General features: G+C 46.6%; 1 protein-coding gene across 3 annotated transcripts in view; it reads left to right on the forward strand.

Annotated features, from left to right (window-relative positions):
* GRIA1 (glutamate ionotropic receptor AMPA type subunit 1) overlaps positions 1–10201 on the forward strand; it is a 123500-nt gene extending 113299 nt beyond the window's left edge. For 2 of the 3 annotated variants that reach the window (XM_084535681.1, XM_084535680.1), the window contains exons 15-16: positions 4750–4884; positions 7242–10201. In XM_084535681.1, the coding sequence (XP_084391807.1) occupies positions 4750–4884; positions 7242–7430 (324 nt within the window). In that variant the 3' untranslated portion in view covers positions 7431–10201. The remainder of the gene's footprint in view (positions 1–4749; positions 4885–7241) is intronic. The other variant, XM_084535682.1, reaches the window with a different exon arrangement.
* The last annotated feature ends 10030 nt before the right edge of the window (positions 10202–20231 follow it).

Raw genomic sequence — 20231 nt, forward strand, 5'->3', positions numbered from 1 at the left:
GAAGAGGGTGAGGGGCTAGCTGGAGGTAAGGTTTGTATCCAAGATGTTTAGCCAGAGCCAAGTAAAATCTTTGATGTTTCCCAGGTTATGTTTGTTGGCCCCAGTTATGTTCCATGCCTGTAGCTGACTGCTATGCATTTTATTTTTTAACCTGTGGGTTTATCTATGTACTGCCCACCTAGTGTTTTTTTCCCAGAGAAATCCCTGTAAAGAAACAGCACTTACATTAAAACTCCAGAGACAAGCACTTCTGCTTTGATAAATATCTGATTTGATAAAATCTGATAAAAATCTGTTGTCCCACCACAGAAGACTGTGGGCTTGGAAGGGATGTCTTGGGTTGTTAGAGAGTAATGGCAAGTAGGACAGTAAATATCAGGGCAGATGCATGAGATTCTCCTCTTCCTTGGGTCTTTTTCAAGGCAATGGGAGGAAAGAGGATTCTTTCCACACCAGGAGGGCAAGGTGCAACCTGCTTGCAGGGGCAGCCATACAGCTTTTTGCCTCAAAAGGACCTTTATCAAAGCCACAGGGATCTCCCACACCTCCAGTTGAAAGAATTGGACTTTTGTTAAAAAATCAATAGAGATCAAACCCCACTACAGCCTTCCCTTGCTTTGCATGGAATTAGTTGCTTCTCACACCAAGGGTGTCTTTTCATGTTGGGCAGCCTAACCCCTGGCTGGCCATGCATGTGCTCAGACCCTGCCCCTACAGACCCCTGACAGCACTTGGACTCGATGGCCAGTGCTGTGTCCTTCACTGCTGAGCTTCAGGGCTTGCCCCAGTTAAGGTGGCCTGGCACTTGGTGTAGATGCTCACAGACCTCTGGAGCCACCTGCTCTAAGGACAGACCTTCTATGGAGACCACAACAGCTCATGGTGCCATCGCCTCGTGCTGCCAACGGGCTCTGGTGGGGCCAGGTAAAGGCAGGGAGCAGCCCCAGTGTGAAACTGGGGAAATATGGCCTTCAGCCGAGGAGGATAAATAATGACAAAGAGGATGACGGACACGGTGCCACGTTTGAGAGGAACAGACGGGAAGGTGCCTGGTTGCTGTGGCAACAAGGCCGCTCTTTCGGAAAGCTGGGTTTTTCTTTCTCTTTTCACCTGCCAATCTTACCCCCACGTCAGCGCTGTGCCGCTGCGGGAGACGAGCGGTGACATTTACACTCCCACTGACAAGCTGGCTCAGTGATGGGCAGCTCGATGGGAGAGCAGCTGGTGTCAGAGCCCGAGCAGAGTGGAGGGGAGGGTCCGTTCGGGCAGCTAGCAGCATTTGGGACCTCATGATTATGAATGCTATTAGGGCAGGAGCTTGCACAAAACGGGAGACAAAGCCTCGGTGTGGCGTGCACCATCTCCTACCCTTCACATGACCCAGGTCAATGGAAGCGACGAGATGCTGCTCCCACCCAAGAGAACCTCTCCGTACATCCTGCTGGGAGAGGACAGGAAGCAAACAAGAAAAGGAGAGGACAAGCAAAAAGTCAAGCAACACCACAGGAACAATTTCACTTCCTAGCCTCGCTCATACCAGGCTGTGTCATCGGCGGTGTCCCCAAAGCGTTCCTCAGTGCCCTGCTGCAGCTGCCCATCTCCTTGGCTTCCTGCAACAGGGGCTCACGGGGAGAAACCTGACTGTGGTGCAGAAGTTAAATGCAGCTGCTCTCCCCATTCCAGCAGGCTTGTTCACTGCTGTGCCTTGCTGTGCTTTCCTTGGCCTTCCCTGCTGCTGGAAGAGACAACTTTCAATCCAGCCCCAATTGTCCAAGATAGCAATAATGGTAATAATAATGCCACAAAGCAAACACAGGTGAACTACAGCAGGTCTAAAATTAGTTGTAGGAAACACTGGTGAAGTAAACTGCTTTGGGTTGTCTCCTCAAACTTCCCAGTCAGTTTGGTGCTGGCTTTTCTTTGAGGAGAAACTGGAAAGGAAGAACCAGCAGCCTTTCCTGGCTGCGAGAAATCCCTGCCCTTGCAGCAGGCTGAGAAAGTTCCCTGTTGGACCATGGTCCCCAGACTGGGGGTGGAATTACAAAAATGTCGTGGCCAGCAAAACTTTAAACTCATGTATTGCCATGAAGCCTGTTTTTTCAAGTATCTGTGACTGCAGTTCAAAGATCCATGTGGGGTTCCTGATGCCTACTTGTGTCGATACATTTATTTAAGTGAGAGCATTAATAGGTTTTAGCTTCTCTGCAGCTTGGAGAGCCTTAGTATCTTGGAGATCTCCACCCCTCTATCAAATCAAGCTGAAAGTATAAGCTAGAAATTATTAGTAAGACAGACAAATAGGCAGCTCTACCTCCGTCCTTGTCCCCATCCATCCCTTCATACACGAGCTAATCAGCCACTTTTCATTAAGGAGTCAGGCTTAAAGATTAGGATGTCAAGGAGGGCAGCCCACCTCCGGTGGCTTTGTCCATCCTTCATGCTGGTGCAGCCCCTTCAGACTGCCTTTGAGGAGGCAGAGTACATGAAGTGTAACCCAGTTTTCTCCGAGAAATTGATCTGTTTTTCTAAATCTTTGTTAAAAAAAAAAAAAAAAAAAAAAAATCCCTACATTTTTCAGCTGGTACTTATGAGTGTTTCCCAGTAATCTGCAAAGAGATAAGTGAACAAAGGTACAGTCAAGCCTGGCAGAAAAAAAATGTATGACAGTAGATAGTAAAAGACCAAATAAATTATCCTTCAAATATGGAAACTGCAAAAATTAAGCCCATATTTGCAGAAATTTCTGACTACAGAGAGCACAAAGGAAGTATTGACAATATTACAAACTGACCAGCATGTGAAGGTTACACAAGAGAGGAACCAAAGCTCTCCACCAGTGGAGACCGTCACATCTGCAGTGGTGTAACATGCATAGTGACAGCAGTGAACTTCCTGGCAGCAATGCCAATCAGTGAAGCATGGTAAATGAGATCACTTACAGAGATTTTTACAGTGACTAAAACTCTGCTGGGGAAACCCTTAACCAAACGTCAGAGGGTTCAGCTTGGAAAGTTTGTCCCCATGGCACTGGAACCCACAACACATGCTCCAGCTGGGCAGAAGGCTTCACATCTCTGCATAGACAGTGGGACCAGATGAAGGAGAAGCATTAAAAAATATTTTTTAATCATTCTTTGCAGCAACACTCTTTTCTTCCTATTGAGAGAGAGAGAAAAAAAGAAGGAAAGAAAGAGAAAATTCCAAGAAGTCAAGTTCTGTTATGGGAGTTTTAAAAACTGAAATGTTTTCATGCTTTGTAGGTCAACTTTTTTGCCAACGGATCCTAGTTCTCCAAAGGACAGAATCCTTTGGCAAACTGTGCTTGCCTGAAAGACAGTGTTGTTGCCTGATGGACTGCTCCTGACTCAAAACCCTCCATGTTCACATTGGTTTTGGACCTTTTTGACACAGTTCCAGTATAGTTTTCTGCTTTTCCAGTTTGCCCATCCCAAAAAGATGCTGAGGAAAGTGAGTGAATCAACTGTCCTAGAAGGGCAAGAAATAGGCTGTGCCACCCAACCATCCATGTGTCTACGGAGTAACAGGAGACACCATGAACTACATAAAGGCTTCCTTCCCAACTGAAGACATGTCTACAGGGCATAAATATTGTTCTTTATCTGCATGGCTACATCTCAAATGAGCTTTATGCAGTTTTTATCCATCATCCAGTGAGCAGAGCTATCAATGCTGGTCAAACCTTGGTCATGCAAACAAGGCCTGCCCTGGGGAAGCTTTGCTGGAAGTAGGTAGCAAGTTGATACTGCAAGGCAACAAGAAGCATGGAGCAGGGCACCTCAGCCTGGTTGGACTATAAGGAGAAAGCCTAACCTAGAAACAAGAGCCTGGTACATGGAGCTGAGCATTGGTCCTATCCCTGACCCAAAAACTCCACCTGGTCAGCATGGAGGATGGGGCTTGGAGAGTGGCACAGAGCTACATGGAGGTTGGATGTGGGGACTCAGTTTCCCTGATGGTGAAATGAGTCACTCCGAGACTTGTCTTCCCCAGAGATCCGTGACCATTCATTAGGCATTGCAAAATCAGAACATAGATGCTGACTGTGAGTAGCAGTCCATTAATAGCCCTATTTATTGCGAACCAAATAATTAGCTTAGACATGCATCAGCGGGTCTTGATTGCATATGAAATAACTGTCTTATTACACAGAAATGAGATGCGTTTATGAGGACAGCTCAGGTGTCACCTCAACCTCAATATTGGAGAGGAAAGGAATTTAAAAAAATAAATAAATAAATAAAAAGAAAATCCAGTCATTTCGATGTGTTGCTCAGCAACAGAATTTGCGGGGGAAACAATCTAGGAAAGAAAGAATGAGCATTTCCAAGAGAGCGGGTTATTTCAGGCGAGACATCAGGGACAAGCAAATGTCACACAGGCGGAGAACATTTTTTTTTCTTCTTTAATCAATAATTTAAACTAGGCATTTTGGGTAAATAAGCATTTTAAGTTAGATGATTGAAAAACGGCGATCCCAAACCTTTACAAAGTGTCACATTGCTGAAAAAATGTTTATTTGTTTGTGTGAGGGAAACATTAGATTTACTAGACACTAAATTAAAAATTGAAAATGCTCTTAGAAATGTCACATGTTCATTTAAAGAGCGAGATGATGTAATGCCAGCATTGCTATATTGTGCAATGTCTCTACCGGAGCAATCTCATATTAATTTTGTTGTTCTCCTTCCCACATGCCCTCCCCCCCCTCCCTTCTCCTTTCTCTTCCAGGACAAGACGAGCGCTCTGAGTCTCAGCAATGTGGCGGGGGTTTTCTATATCCTCATCGGTGGGCTCGGACTAGCCATGCTGGTTGCCTTAATCGAGTTTTGTTACAAGTCCAGAAGTGAATCAAAGCGGATGAAGGTGGCAACCCATTCCCAGGCCTTTCACACCTTCTCTCTGATACCACCCCATCTCCAAAGCTGCCTTCAGAGACGGATGCAGCCCAGACCATGGGTGGAAAGCCAAGACATAGGGATAATGAAGTGACCTTATCACTTGACTTGCTAGAAAGGAATAGAAGCATCAAAGGATGCTAAAAGAGGCTCAAGTGGGCCATAGTGGGTAGCTGATGCAAGATCAGACGTGGCATAATGCGAGTTCAAAATCCAGATATAGAGCAAAATCATAGCACAAATGGTAACAGGAACACATTGCCATTCCTTAAAATTAAAGAAAGCAGACTATGGCAATGTGTGCAGCATGGATGAAGTGTGTTGGGGTTGGTGTGATATAGCCTTTACTGCAATAAAAAAAAAAAAAAAAGTCAACAGCAAGATAAAACTGGGGTAGTGCAGTAATGAATCAGATCCTGTTGTTCCCTCTGCTGGCATCCTGCTGGCACCATTTGCAGGTAGGCAGCAATGATAGATGCTCAGAGCATTTGCCAGATTTCCAGCCTTTAACCCCAGCTGGACAATGTTCTCCCATGTACATAAGTACATGCCCTGTAGTGGATGATGTGGGGTCTCCAAATTCAGATTTATGGATTCTCTTAGAGAGAAATCGGGTCCTGAGATCTCCTGAAATGTTTTATTTCTCCACTCTGTCATGTTCTTGCAGAAGTGTACTTCCTGTGACCCAGGAGATTCTTTTCAGCCCTAATTCTGGTCTGCCCAAATTCCAGTGTCATGTCAAGAGGGATTAGATTTGAGAGCCTTGGGAATATACATTTAATGCAGGATCCATGGAACAAGTGTGTTTTGACTCAGATGACTAGCAGAGGTTATCCCTTACACAGACATCGTTTTGCATGAGGGTGCAACGGGATCTGTGCTGTAACAGTAATGCATCCCATTTCTTCCTCATCTTGACCTCTCCCATGAGCATGGAAGTCAGTATAGTATACAAAATATGCAGCAAATTTCATAAAATTTAGAGAGATTTTCACTTCCCCCGGCACTGAAACATACCCAGAATCAAAGGAAAATAAGCAATCATTCCTCTGGGTTTAATGTCACCATTTCACAACATGCTTAATGTTTTGTCAGCAATAATAACATTTCTTATTCACTGAAAATGTGCAATAGCTCTTTTCCCATTGAGATTCAGAAAATTCTACAGGCTGTGAGAGGTACACTGAGCTCAGGGGTAAAATAAGGTATGCAATTAATGTCCCTGAGTATAAAAGAACTAACTTGTAATTGCTGTCTACAATGTAAAGTGAGGTATGTCACAAACACACTGTGACAAGAGTATCACTATGCAATAGCTCCATAGCTTTAGTCCTAAGGAGATTCTGCCCTGGTGTTGGCTGCTGTGTGTTACCCAAAATGCCCCGATAGCTCGTGTCAGTGTTGGCTTGCAGTGATTGTGCCATTTTATAACCAGCTACCATGGGAATTACTTCTCCTAATTGGTGTTATCTGGTCTCTTGGTCTGTCTCCCACCATCAGTGGTCCCACCCCAAGGGCATTCTGTGGAGCCCAGTGCCCAGAAAGATGTCCCAAATCCCCTTCCACAGGGCCTCAAGCCTTCCTCTGCTCAGCCAGCCCAACAGACACCAGGGCGAGCTGCAGATCCCACCAGCACAGGAGGTGGCCGCATGCCTGGCAAGCCACTAAGTGACAGTTTCAGCTGGAATAGCCCTTCCAGATTTAGCTGTTGTGGATGTTCTTGACCTGGGCATCTCAGATCAAAATGGACAGGAGTGCCCTTGAATGCAAAGAAACCAAAAGAACTTCATCTCTTAGTTTAGTTGTTCCAAGCAACCAATTTCCATAGATCTCGTAAAGCAAATGTTTTGGACGGTATCTGGAACAGGAAGATGAGATTTGGTTTCCTGAATTAGGTTTGCATTTCCTGGCTACCTCAGTTATCTCTGTAGACAAAAACAAAGGCTCATGCTCAGCTTCTCACACGAGGAAAGTTAAACATATGCTTGCAGTGAGTCAGAGTCCACCACATGTAACAGGAGTAGTAATAGCATATCTATGGGGGAAGTGTATAGAATGATCCACTGTGGCTGTTCTGATGTTGTAGGGTTTGAATAGTTTTTACATATGGCACATATGCTTTATACCCCAAAATACTGCTGAAACGTTTAATTTTTAATGTGGAAAATGTGAATTAACAGATCAGACGCAGTAGAGACATGCAGAAAGTGAGAGTGAATGGAGACAAGGAGGGAGAGAACAGTAACAAAGACAACATTGGTTTATATGGTAATTTCTCCAACATTGCTAAGGACAGGGGGAGACCCCCCCGTCTTTCCTAAAAAGGGTTTTTGTTTAATCCCACAGCAATCAATCAACGAAGCCATACGGACATCAACCCTTCCCAGGCCGGCTGCAGCAGGAGGCAGTGGAGAAAACGGACGTGTGGTCAGCCACGATTTCCCCAAATCCATGCAGACGATCCCGTGCATGAGCCACAGCACCGGCATGTCCCTGGGAGCTACGGGATTATAATTGGCCTTTTGACCCATTGCCTGGGTGAGAGCAGGGGCAGCCCAACTCCACCCCCTCCAGAGCCAAAACCAAACCCAACACCAACAAGACAAATGATGATGACAGAAGGGACAATTGGATGGATCTTCTCGAGGAAATCAACTCTATTTCCCTTTTTCTTTTGCAAACAGATCCACCGGCAGGAGAACAGAAACAGGTCTGTACTGCAATAAGGAGAGCGTAATGGGATTTAACAGACTCGTGAACCGTCCCTTATCAAAGAACCACTGGAACACTAATGAGGACTATGCCATTTTGTTTTAACTTGGTTGTTAATAAGTCTTAGTGTGTGCAATATATATATTTTTTCTTACTAATTCCTGTGGTGTCAGGGTAACATCAGCCCTTTCCCCTTTCCCTGCTCAGCCCTTTAATCTGGTTTAGTTTGGGATGCAAACTATAACGTCTGAGCTACTAACAGCAAAAACAAAATCCAACGAATGGCAAGTCGAACTCCCTGCAGGGCATCAGCACTGACCCCTTTTCTCCATCATGATTCTGCCTTCCGTTGTTCTGTTGTGAACTCAGGGTGTGGAGTTAATGCAACAAGGCAGACAGGGCTGCCAATGGCTCTCCCTGCAACAGGAAGGACTTGACACAAGAAGAACCTGAACAAAAAACATGAGGCTGTTTTACAGGGGCAAAGTCATGAGTGAGTTTGGAAACCCCAGGTAATCTGACAACAAAGAGGTAATTCTTCCAGAGATGATGAGTGGCGGTTCAAGAGAAGGATTGTGTGCCTGGAGAGGAGAGCATCATGCATGGCATACTAGAGCAGATGGTTGGTCTAAGAGCATGGTAGGCTGCTGTTTATAGAAGAGAAAAGGTAAATGCAGTATTCCCCTCACATGCCACTCTCCTGCCTAGGTTATTGGGGGGCTAATAAGCAATTGTGAACCATTTCTTCATTGCTTAGCTTCTGTGTGTGCTCCCTTTTTGGTGGTCACGTAAGGGAACCACCCTGAACCGGGAATAGACCATCACAAGACATCCAGTTCTAGATGGCTGCCTATTAACCAGTAAAACATGCTAGAAGTCACGGGGCTGCAATGGGACTATCCCAGACTTTTTGCTCTGAAATCCCTTTATGGCCATTTTTCTAATTACAAGGGACATTTTTTAGCTAGTTGGCCAGAATAGCTTCCTGGAAGAAACAGCTGAAGCAAACCAAGGAGGAGACCCTACAAGAGCTTCATTCAAGCATCTGTGACATTGGATAGCATCAGGGCTGGCCAGACTCAGCCTTCCTGTCAAGTTGTGGCCTGTACTCTGGGTACAAAGCCAAAAGTAGCAGATTCCTGCTTGTGTATCCTTAGGGAGGGGAAAGCATCCACAAGCCAGGAGAACAGGCTGCTGACACCAAATTCAGAATTGCAGAAACCCACACTGCTGGGCAGAGAGATGGGAGTCCAGCTACAGGCACGGAGGTCAAAGGGGCAAGGATGGTTTTCCAGAACTGCACAAAAGACTCATTCTGTGAATCATTGGCATGGACAGAAAAATGCTTCCCACCCTGGTGAGCCTGAGACACCTCCCCAGAAGTGAAGGATCCCCAGGGGAGCATCTAGTGAGAGAAGATCTGTAGGGCAGGGACCATGGGGAACCCACTCGGCCTTGTCCCATCTCACAAGTCCATCACTGATGGCAAATAAAGTTCAAAACTTCTCACAGGACTCAACAAATATCTGTCCGGGGACTGAGCTGCTAGTGGAGCATTCGGAACTCCTTTCTCACTCACTCTCTCTCTTTTTTTTTTTCTTTTTCTTTTTTCTTTATTTATTTTTTTAATTTTCCTGCAACGTAGCAAGTGAGGAGCAGGAAAAGAAGAGATGCAAGTGAAGACAAAGTGATGCAGGCAAATGACTGGCACAGGTCTACGAGGAGGACCTGTCTATACAGCTGTCCATAAGTAGAGCTGGAAGCTGCCTGAATGCCAGTTTCCATTAGTGTACTGTGCAGAGCAATATGTTTACCACCTTTAACACCAGCCTGGTCCAAAGCATCTGTTCCATTTACCTGCTTGTCCTGCAACACTTTGGAGACCAGTGAGACAAAGAATCAAGGTCTGAAGCTCAGGCACAGCATGTCTTGTGCCAATGTGCTTTCCTCTCTCCACTACTGCAAGCCCTTGTGATCTCCATCTCTAATCACCCAACATGAGTTCTGTCATCAGCTGCTCCAAACACCTCTTCAGGTCACTTTGTGTTGGTTATCACTATTTTTAATCCACTTTTCTGTCCTTATTTTTGACTTCAGTTCTGTGTAAGTGCTAGCGCAGTGGGAACATCCCTCAAGCTAGCCCGTTTCCGTGCCCAGAGCCCTCGGATGCATCCCTTGCCCCGGCTCTTGCCACATCCCGGACCTTGCCACGGCACCCCTGGGTGCTGCACCCTGTCCTCCTCCAGACATGGCCACCGTGGTGGCAGGGCATGGGGAGCCCAGCCGGGCAGGCAGACATCGAAGCGCCTGTGCTAGGACTGGCCGCCTGTGACATGAAGATGTGAGATAGAGTCTTCAAAGGCTTTCCATTGGTGGTGGGGTTAAAAAAAAAAAAAAAAAAAAAAAAAAGAATAGGACAAAAGCGTGGAAAAATGTTAACTTGTAATATGTATTTTTACTACACTTTTCTTAAAAATAGAGTAACGGTAAAACTCTTAAAGACATTGACATTTTTTCTCAACAGGAATCCATATTTAACAGTTTTGGCTTTCATTAAATTTTGCTCTTTGGTACCTGGATCTTTTATTTAACATCTATATTTGTTTTAACTCTCTTTTTTCTTTTCTTTTCCTTTCTTTCTTTTTTCTTTTCCTTTTGGCAATACTGCAAAGGATTTTGCTTTATCAAACTCTACAGTGTTTTTATTTTCACATTCTCTTTTTTCAAGCAACATTTTTACTGGTAATTATTATTTACATAAAAATGAAACTATCAGCTGGAATTTTAGCACCAAGGATCCATGATGCATTTTTCATAGCTGTCCATGCCATTTTGTGCCAGTGCTGGATGTGTGGAAGTGAAAATGATGTTATCCCTCAGGCAATATTACCCAACCTGAATCAAACGAGATTTCCTTGATTATTGCTGTGTCTGACTTGTGAACAGCAGCCAAATAAACTGCTTCAGGTTGAAATTGGGAATCTATCTAATATTTACCCAAGAGACAAGAAACTAAATATTCATTGGGTTCAAAGTTAAAGATTTTGCTTCTCGTTCTTGGTTACTTTTTGAGGAGGGCTATTCAAGGATTTTAGCTTGTTTTTACCCAGAGAGAAGACGTAGTTATCTCAGAGATTATTCAGAACCAGCACTGGTCCAAAAATCCACACCAGGATTGGCTTTCCTAGGAGCTGTCATGCTGCTTCAGAGGCTCAGTGGTTTAAGATATTCCTCACTCAATTTTCACACAATTAACCTGCTAAATTCCTCTTTCAAGAGTCTGTTGAAGTGGGAAAAAGAGTAGGATTTAAAGGACAATGGACATTTACGTAGTTGCTGACAGCTACAAAGTCTAGCTATAATCATGACCGTCATGCTCTGATGTAGCCTTTGCTACCACAGATGTGGAAGACTTCCCTTCCCCGCGGCATCATTCCCATTTATTGGGTGGGGAAGCTGAGACACCAAAGTGCCTTCAGTCAGGCGTCTCAGCTCACCCCTCAGGGTTGTGGTTATAGACTCAAGGTCTCCAACATTCACAAGGGGGTTTGCCCACTGGTAAGTTTGAAAGGTAGGATCAGCAAGGGGCAGAATTAATGCTTTTTGAAATGGGCTGTGAACCCTCAGACTTCAAAGCACAAAAGACTCCAATTCAATGGGGCCTGAAGGAGAGGTTTCCCATGGGCAGACTATGCTGCATCAGCCTATCTTGGTCTTCCATGCCTGCTTGTACATCCAGTACTGTATTGTGGGTGTGCGCTTTGTCTCAAAATGCTCTTCTTGCTCACTCAGTGCTTCACTCTTGTTTCCCAATGAGGTTGCAAACACGCACAAGTAATTTTCCTTTATATCTTGACAAAAGCAGAACAAAATTCCCTCCTAATGGCAAAATCAAATATCCCTTATGAGAAAGTTTCCAGCAAGAATAAAACCATTTTCTGCTACTGTCAAAGCAAAAAATGCTGAATACTAAAGTGCAGCAGGTGGGGAACAACAGATGCGTCACCTAGGGACAGACATCTCTTTGGTATGGGATGAGAAACCCAGCACCAGGGCACAGAGCTGGGATGCTCCAAAAAGATTTGGCTGGACTTATTTGGTCATGTGCCTACCTGCCAGCTAATGCAGCAAAATATTCATTGTCCAAACTCAGTGAAGGGACAGGACAGGGGCATATACAGCAATTGCTGTAACCCAGTGGGTACCTTTAACCTGTTTGGCTCCAGCAACTCAGCCACAAATCTCCTTCAAAAGATTTGGGAGATGTGGGGATGTTTTCACTGTGAACGCAGGCTCATGATTATTTTTTAAGGGCATGGACAGTCACCCAAGTCTCACATATGGCTCTGGATCCCCAGGAGAACAATTCGGTGCGTGTTTCTAACAGAAAATTAATTAACAGAAACACAGGGCCATCACCATGCCACACACAGCAGCCCACCAGTCTGCAGCAGGTCAAGGCTTTGGGGAAAAATCCACATGCAAACCCCAGCACAGAAGAAGCTAGACAGTGCCAGCCCAAACTGCTTGGCTCCATGGAAACTGCTGGTCACATTGCTCCAGCGTCATTACCGAGGTAACACCACTCCCAGCTTTCTTATTACATGCAGCCACTCTCTTCTTCTCCAGCTCCTGATGTCCTGAGTGTAGAAGAGGGATGAATTTAGTGTGCTAGGACCTGGAAAATGTTCTAGGCACGAAGGGCTGGTTTGTGGAGTAGCTTGAGACTGATGTCTCCATCAGTATCTCAGCCATTCCCACTCTGGGATTCTCCCCTTGGCTCTGACCTGCAGCATCACCTCCTGTTTCTTTTCTGTTCATTCCCATCTCTCCTTCCTTGGTCCATCAATCTCACCTCTAGCACTGCCAGCTAGTCCTCTCCAGGGCCTGGAGTAGGCTCTGGGTATGTACCTGGTGGTTGTTTGATTGCAGACATCTCTATACCACTATTTGTCTTTAGCCATCACATGAACTCACCTTCCTTTGGGATGGGAACAGAGAGAAGACTCCAGCTCTTCTGATCACTCTCAGAACAGATCCGATAGCCCAACACACTGCTCAGCAGCAAGGAGTCTTCCACAGAGAGGTGCTGACAGTCACAGCACGCTGTAGGGTCCCAGCTGCACCCAGAGCCAAGGGGAAGGGGTGGCAGAAGAACAGCTGTAACATGCAAATACCGCATGCTGCTTGGTGTCCTACTGCTGGGGTCTGCATCCTCAGAAACAAAAATCTGCTTGTAAAGAAAGAGTAAACTAGAAGAAAATACAATAGTGCTTACCAGCACAGGCAGGATGTTTTTACCCACATTCCCTGCAGGAATACATCTTCCAGGTCAGGTAAAGACAAGCAGAAGGACGTGGGCAGTGCGCAGTGGGGACGCCTTGCTCTGTGGCAGCTTACAGCATGCAGCGTGGTGCCTCCAGCCCCATCCTGTGCAGAAAGCCAGGATCTCAGTCTGGGAAATGGGATGTTACATGGAACCACTGTCTTGCAAACCACTGGGTCACCTGGTTGACCCAGGCACCCTGGCTGGGCTCCCTTTTGCTGGTGCACACTCTTCTGAGGAAGCATCGCTGCCTGGCTGCCCCAAGGTGTACCTGCCTTGGGGATGGAGAGATGCTGGGCATCATCTCCATGGGGCTGGTACCCGAGTGAGCTCACAGTAGTGTGTAAAGGGAGACCTGTCTCCAGAGCAGTGAAACACAGCAATCCTCACCACAGAGAAGTTTAATTTGCCAATGTTTGCATTATCTCTTTCTCATGCACTACTGAGAAAGTGCACACACACACATGTGCATACATAGATACTAAGAGAAGCTTTTGATGGCCCAAATTAGCTGTCAAGGTGCCTTTTCATTCCTAAGGATCAATATTGTATAATGTAACAGCCACAAAGTATGTTCATTACTCTGCAGGGCTGGTTTAACATGCTCTCTGGATCCCTTTGGCAGTATTTCCTCCTCTGTTTGAGCTGGCATCGGAATTAATGGCATGTCGTGTTCTATAAGTCCTGACTTTTTAGATGAAAGGTACATGGTGTTGTTCGCATCAGTATTACAGTGTAATAAATCAATGCTTTCCTGTTGGAAGGATTTCAGACAATTTCACAACTTGCTCTCAGGAACTCAAAAGACAGCCTACCTGCCAGGCCATGGACCAATGAAAAAAAAATACACACACACATACAAAAAATAATAATAATAATAATAGTTGCATTATTGTTACCTGCTTTGTATAGGACTCTGGAGTCAAAGCAGCAATCCCAAAGCTCCATCAGGCCTCACTGCACAAGGTGGTGTGCAGCTCAAGGGAACAAATCCCCTGCACCAAGGAGGTTACAGGCAAAGCTGGCAGAGGCTGGGGAGACAGAGCCTGATCTCTCTTTACCAAACAAGAACAGAGACAAAAGCAGGGTCCCAGGGCTTCCAATTGTCAGAAAAACCGCAGGAAAGGGGAACAGGAGCAAAGACAGAACATATATACTGGGACAGAGCACCCAGAGGTGCCACAGTTATCCTTCCAGCTTCTGTGGCAGCTGCTGCCCAGAGTGCTGTGCACTTTCCTAACATCTTTATGAGTAAAACTTAAATTCCCCTGATCCCGGGAGCACACGTGCAAGACGGGGAGAGGCTGAGCTTGAAAGGGGAGCCGTTTTGCTGCCTCAGATTAGCTCAAACTATGTGATAAGCTTTCCCTTCTTCAAAACCAATGTTGTTAACCTTGAAATCTGCATTATTAATATTTCAACATGAGTTCCATCAGGAGCTGCTGAAAGATCTGTCCTGGACTCGTGACAGCTCGTCCTGTTTGATTCTAATCATATATGAATGCATGAGCTAAGAAGACATCATTAAAAGTACATTAAGTTTAATTATGCTAGCAGCCACAGACAGTGGGAGCATCGGCTTAATGCAGAATGCATAATTAGATCAGGCCCAATTCATTAGGTTCATATTTGTTAAAGAAAATGCTCCTGGTCTGGAAGAGCCTCTATGAAGGGACCCACAGCATTTGGGGGAACGGCTTTGGTTTGGTTTGGGGGAGCTACTCCCAGCCACCCCCTCTCCTGCAAGGCACCCTCGTGCAGCTCCTCGCACACAGTGTTTCATGAGAGCAGGGGCAAAGCCAGGCCTGGGGGAAAGGCCTCACTGGTGGCCAGGCCTGGGCAGCTGCCACCATGTTTGTGGCACTGCCAGGGGCTGGCAGGGCATGGGCAGGCCGCAGGCACAGGAGCCCCCGGGTGGGTGCACAGCATCACGTCCCAGTCAGACCAGTGCAAACGGAAATTGAAATGGGTGCTCCCAGTGTGGCCTTTTGTGGAATCCAGCCACTGCAGGCTGCAGGGTAGGTTGGGACGACTTGCCAAACAAACAAACAACAAGGCAAACAAAAAACAAGGCAAACAAACAAGCAAAAAGGCAAACAAAACAAGAAAAAGCCAACAAACAAAAGACAAAAAGAGAAAAAAAAAAAAAGAAAAAAAAAAAAAAAGAAAAAAGAGTTTCAGATCCTCCCAGGGCCAATGCAAATAACACAGCAGGGGCACTGGGAAAGCAGGGCTCCAGGGCCACAGCCTGTCCCCTCTCCCAGCAGCTCAGCAGCCTTACAGCTGTAAGCTTCTCCTCTAAACCCACACCTGCACCCCCAGCTCATTGCCTCGGGTTGCTGTGGCTCGGTGCTCCTCAGCTGGGCTGCAGAGACCCTATAGCCACCTGGAGCAGCAGCAGCAGATCCCAGCCCAGACCCCACAGCGGTGGCTGCTGCCTTGTTGGGACATTTCCCAGCTCCTGGGGCAGCCCAGGGGTGATGCAGGAGCCGATTTGGTCCAGGAGGGATCCTGAGAGTCCCATGCCCACTGGCTCTCATCATGGCAGGAGCTGCTCGTGCTTAACAGCTCAATTGAGCCCTCTAACACCTGCCTAAATTCTGAGTATTATTGCTGTTAAATTATAGTGGCCTCTTGGTGCCTCTCCTCTGTGCTGCCTGGTAAGGGCTGTGATTGGGAAGCCGCAGCACTGAGGCACAGCCCCACAGGCAGGGCAGATGGGCAGGAGCAAAACCTCTCTGGAGAAACCCTTAGCAGCCAAGGGCCAGCTGCAAATGGACTGCAATTACTGGATATAAAATTACCAAGATTTCCAGGAAGTTTTCTGAATAAAGCATCCACTAACTTAGGGTGGGGGAGGCCTTTTTATTTTTATTGTTAGACAGAAAATCCCTACCAGTCAATTCATTTTACCCATATTTCATCTTCATCCTTGCCGCCTCCATGCCCTCACCGCCCTGCTCATGCAGCCTAAGGTGACACCAGCACTGGCACAGGGATAGGTGAGGCTGTGCCATGGGACAGGACAGGGTCAGCAGCCTGGGGTCTCCCTGCTGCCTCCAGCTTTGCAAGGCAGTGGGACACCAGCGTCATCCTGCCCACTGGGTCTCACAGGGGGGTCTGGAGGACCCCATGGTTTTTAGTTGCCACAGAGGTAGTTTCTGAGTTCTCCATTTTTCAGGGGTTTAAATTGACAAAAATGGTCATAAGCACTCTAATTTCAATCCAATAAACATGGGGAAAGACCGGATAAAGGCTGCTGTGATTTTCTTTCCCATTTTTTGTGCTGAAATGTGGCTGTGGGCCAATGGCCATCATAACCTGGAGTCCTGGTTCAGCTGGAACCTGGGAAGAGATGTGGCAAAGACCCATTAAATCTTTCTTCCTCTTAAAGCAGTTGTGAATTTTAAGTGAATGTATATATGCTCACTTGTTTTTGGCTGTGGGAAGGAATATGTGGATATTGGGAGAGCCATTTGAAAGCAATCTAACATCATAAGGCCTTTTAAAGAAAGCATTGATCTTTCTCAATGGGCACCAATTGATACGTTCAAAGTGAGCTTTGTGTGCATGCGTGTCTGCACACATGTGAGCACGTGTCATCAAAAAAGAAAGCAACATCAATAAAACAAATCAAAGCCAAGCACAAAGAGCAGCTCTTTGGAGAGAGAAATGTCGGGACATTTACATCCTTACTGTCAGTTCCCTTTGGTGTGGTAATCCCTACGATAAGATGAAAGAGCAAAGCATGATGCTGTTAATTGTGCTTTCTAAAGGCAGACAGCCAAACTATTAGGATTGTGCACACTGAAGGCTCATAGGGAATTAAAAATTAACCCTTCTGTGGCCAGCTTGCCCCCAGCTGGTGGTTATTACCCCTGGTGGGAGCTGGGGTCATCAACTACAACACTAGCAGCTGCAAACATCTCTCCCCACGGACTCATGAGCAGGTGTTAGTCTCCAACAGCCATGAGGCCCCATTAGACGTCCAGAAGAATTCAGCAAGACATCAAAAGCTCTGTCTGTGCTTTGATAGGATCCTAGCACAGCAAACCCTCATCCTTTTATAAAAGGACTTTGTGACGCCATAAGTCTGCACCAGGTCAGAGGAAGGGAACAGTCTGTGCTCTGATGCTATGAGGAGGAGGAGCTCCACATCACCTCCCTCTCCTTCTGTTGTGTTTTCTGAAGGGACTGAAAAGTTAATTCAGACAGATATTTTAAGGCGTAAGAAAAGCAAAGGCCATATGTGTCTTTGCAGAAAATGCTCTGCTGGGTCCTGCAATGAGCTAGGACATCCCAAAAGCAGCGGAGAAGCAGGTGGTTTGCTGCCCTAACACAGAGAGGCGTCTGCAACCTGCCTGCATCCTCTTCTGGACCTACAGAGGAGAAGGGAGAATAGGACTGGCTTGGTTTTAATGCCCCAAGTAGAAGGAAAAAGCCCTGTCCCCAGGATCCCTTACCCCAGCCTGTGGGACTTGCTGGTTAATCCCTCTGACAGTGAGAAGTTCTTCAGCTGTTGACTTAGAGCTGAGGCTGCTGTGCAGAAATAATAGGATGGTGATTAAAAAGGGTCAAAAGGTTTCCTGAAAACTGCTGAGTAACGTGCCTGGGGCTTCATTAGAAACTGATGCAACGTGATGGGGGACTGGAAGGATAACTTTTTGCTAACTATACTGCATCAGGTAGTGCTGTGTGCCAGGAAGAGCAAATCTAGCCCATCTCCAGGCCAGGGAGGAATATCCAGACTCGTGCCAACAGTCTGCAAACAAGAGAAACCGCACTCTGTGCTTTCCCAGAGTCAGACTGTGACAGACTGCTGTAATTTGTTTTGTTTGTCTGTTTTTCTCCTGAAGATGCTTGTGTTTCTGAGGGAGGAAGGTGCGGTAGGTTTAATGGAAATGAGCTTCACGAAAACATTTGATTTTGTGGAGGAGCTCATTAGCTAAAATGAAGACTATAAAAGAAAAGTTGTCAAAGTGAGACATCTAAGGAAAAGATAATGAGTTGTGCTGCAAAGCAAAACTGGGTGGAAGGAAGGGTACATATAGTTTTTGCAGAGGATTTATCTTGCAATCACTGTTAATTCCTATGAAAAACTGAAAGAGTTCAAATCTGGGGGGAAGAAAAACAGGATGAAAGGCAGTGGCTCGACACCATGATTTAGGTGCTGGCTGCAAGACTGCTGGAAAAGAGCAGGTGAAGCTGTGGGTACACTTGCTGGCCAATTCACAGGTGCTTGCCAACAAAGGGACAATGTGCTACAATCATAAATAAAAAAGCAAACACATACAGGGGTCACAGCAAGAGACTTTGAGTAGGGGAACCACAGTGTGTGGTACCATAAATGTCATGCATGGACCTGGCTAGACACCATGGAGAAAGCTCACCTGAGACTGGAGTAAATGGGAAATCGGTGGTGCAAGAAATCCTTTCCAGCCTCATCCTGACTATCCTATCCATCCCTGCCTATCAGTGGCATGCTGGCCACAGTTACCCAAATGACACCTGAGCATGAAATGCCCTCTCTGGGGTGTCCAGGGGGTTTAATCATGCTCGTCAGGTTTACCAGAATGTGGGATTGCCAAGGGCAAGGACAAGAGGGCTCTGCAATCCCTGGGCTGGGCAGCCCCATGTCCTCTTTCTTAAAACAGCCTTCCAAGCTGCCAGTCAGCCTGGGAAACCTGTCCTGAAAGCCAAGCAGGAAAGCAGGACAGAGAAGGGGCAAAGGACAGTGAGCTAGGATATTAGGAAGACAACGAACCAGCCATCAGTGCATGAGGAGCCCTTGCTCTGAGCCCTGGCAGAGCCAGCCCTAGCCACTCTCCAGGGAGGAGCAGGAGGCGATGCTCTGCAGGTGCTGTGGTGCCGCTTTCCTCATTTCTTCAGCTTCAGCTGCTCCCTGTGAGTGTGCCGGCTCCATAAGTGAAGCCGCGCCACGGCGGCCCCCGCTGTCGGCATTGCTCGAAGGTGAGAGAAGATCCGTACGAGCACCAGGTTGGCTGGCAGAGAAGAGCCCGCCGCAGAAATGCTCCCGAGCCGACACGTGGGGCTGCCCCCACACTTGGCAGGGAGGCAGGGAAGGGAGGCTTACGAGCGTAAATTGTACAGGAATAAAAAAGCAGCATCCTTGTGCCAGTTGGCTCGGCAGCGTCGAGGTGCAGCGGGAAAAAGATGATTTTGTTTGGTGGGTTTGTCATCTCGCCGGTAGAGGCTGGCTGGTAATTGCTGCTTTTTAGCACTTTGAGGTGGATTGTGCAGTAAGGAGTGGGCTGTTTCCTACGGTGCCCTGATCCATAGATTGAGGAGCAGTAGCATTTTGTGGGGTCTTTCTGAAGAACTCCAGAAAAAAAAAACATCGGATAAGCCAAGGCTGGGGCTGGCCTCATGGAGCATCATTCAAGCATTTGGGTCTGAACAGCATGGAGCAGCATTCTTACCATGGGATATTTCTCTCACTGGCTGAGTGCTTTGCCATCCTGCCCTTTGCTACCTGTCATCCGTAAACATATTTTAATGAAAAAGAAAATCCCGGAGGTTGCTGATCCAGCTGTGTCTTCATAAACAGCACTTCTGGGCAGCACTGCAAAGGGCAGGAGCTGGGTGGCTGGTGAATATTGCACAGGTCCTGCTTTCACCTTGCACACGGCAGCAAAGATCTTGCCATGTCCAACCACTTGCTTTTGAAAACAAGGTTGGGTCCTGTCAGTGGCAAAGGCCCCAGAAACACCCTCCTTCTCTAATTTACAGTCACAGCCGTGCAGAGCTTTCTCTCCTGAGATGAAGGTGGGATAAAAGCAGCCGAGAGAGGACCTGCAGGAAAGATCACAGCGAGTTTTTGCCTGGGCACTTGAGCAAAACCCAGCTGCAGAGCTGGCAGATGCTGCCTCCTCGCGTGGCAAGGGCCAAGTGATGGCGATAATTGCCCCCCCAGCAATAGTCTGACTATGTACATTTAGGTTTCAATTAATTTGCTGGCTCTAAATGAACTGCCTCCTATTGCTTTCAGCAATCACATCTTGTTAATTGAAAATAGCGTTTATCTTATCTCTAGGAGAAGGCTGGACAAAAGTAGGGCAACAAAATTCAGTGTGGAGGTAGCATGAAGTGAAAGGAGGGGAAGGGAAGCTGAGGAGCAAGGCAGCCAGAGTGGCTGAGGGAACAATTTCAGGCTTTTTTTAAATTATTATTATTATTTCTCAGTGGCTTCAATGCTTTTAGGCTGTCCTGGCTCAGAATAGGGTTTTCTTTTCACCCGACCTCATTCAGCCTTGCTC

The sequence above is a fragment of the Aythya ferina genome, assembly GCF_964211825.1.
Source record: "Aythya ferina genome assembly, chromosome: 14".
NCBI lineage: Eukaryota > Metazoa > Chordata > Aves > Anseriformes > Anatidae > Aythya > Aythya ferina.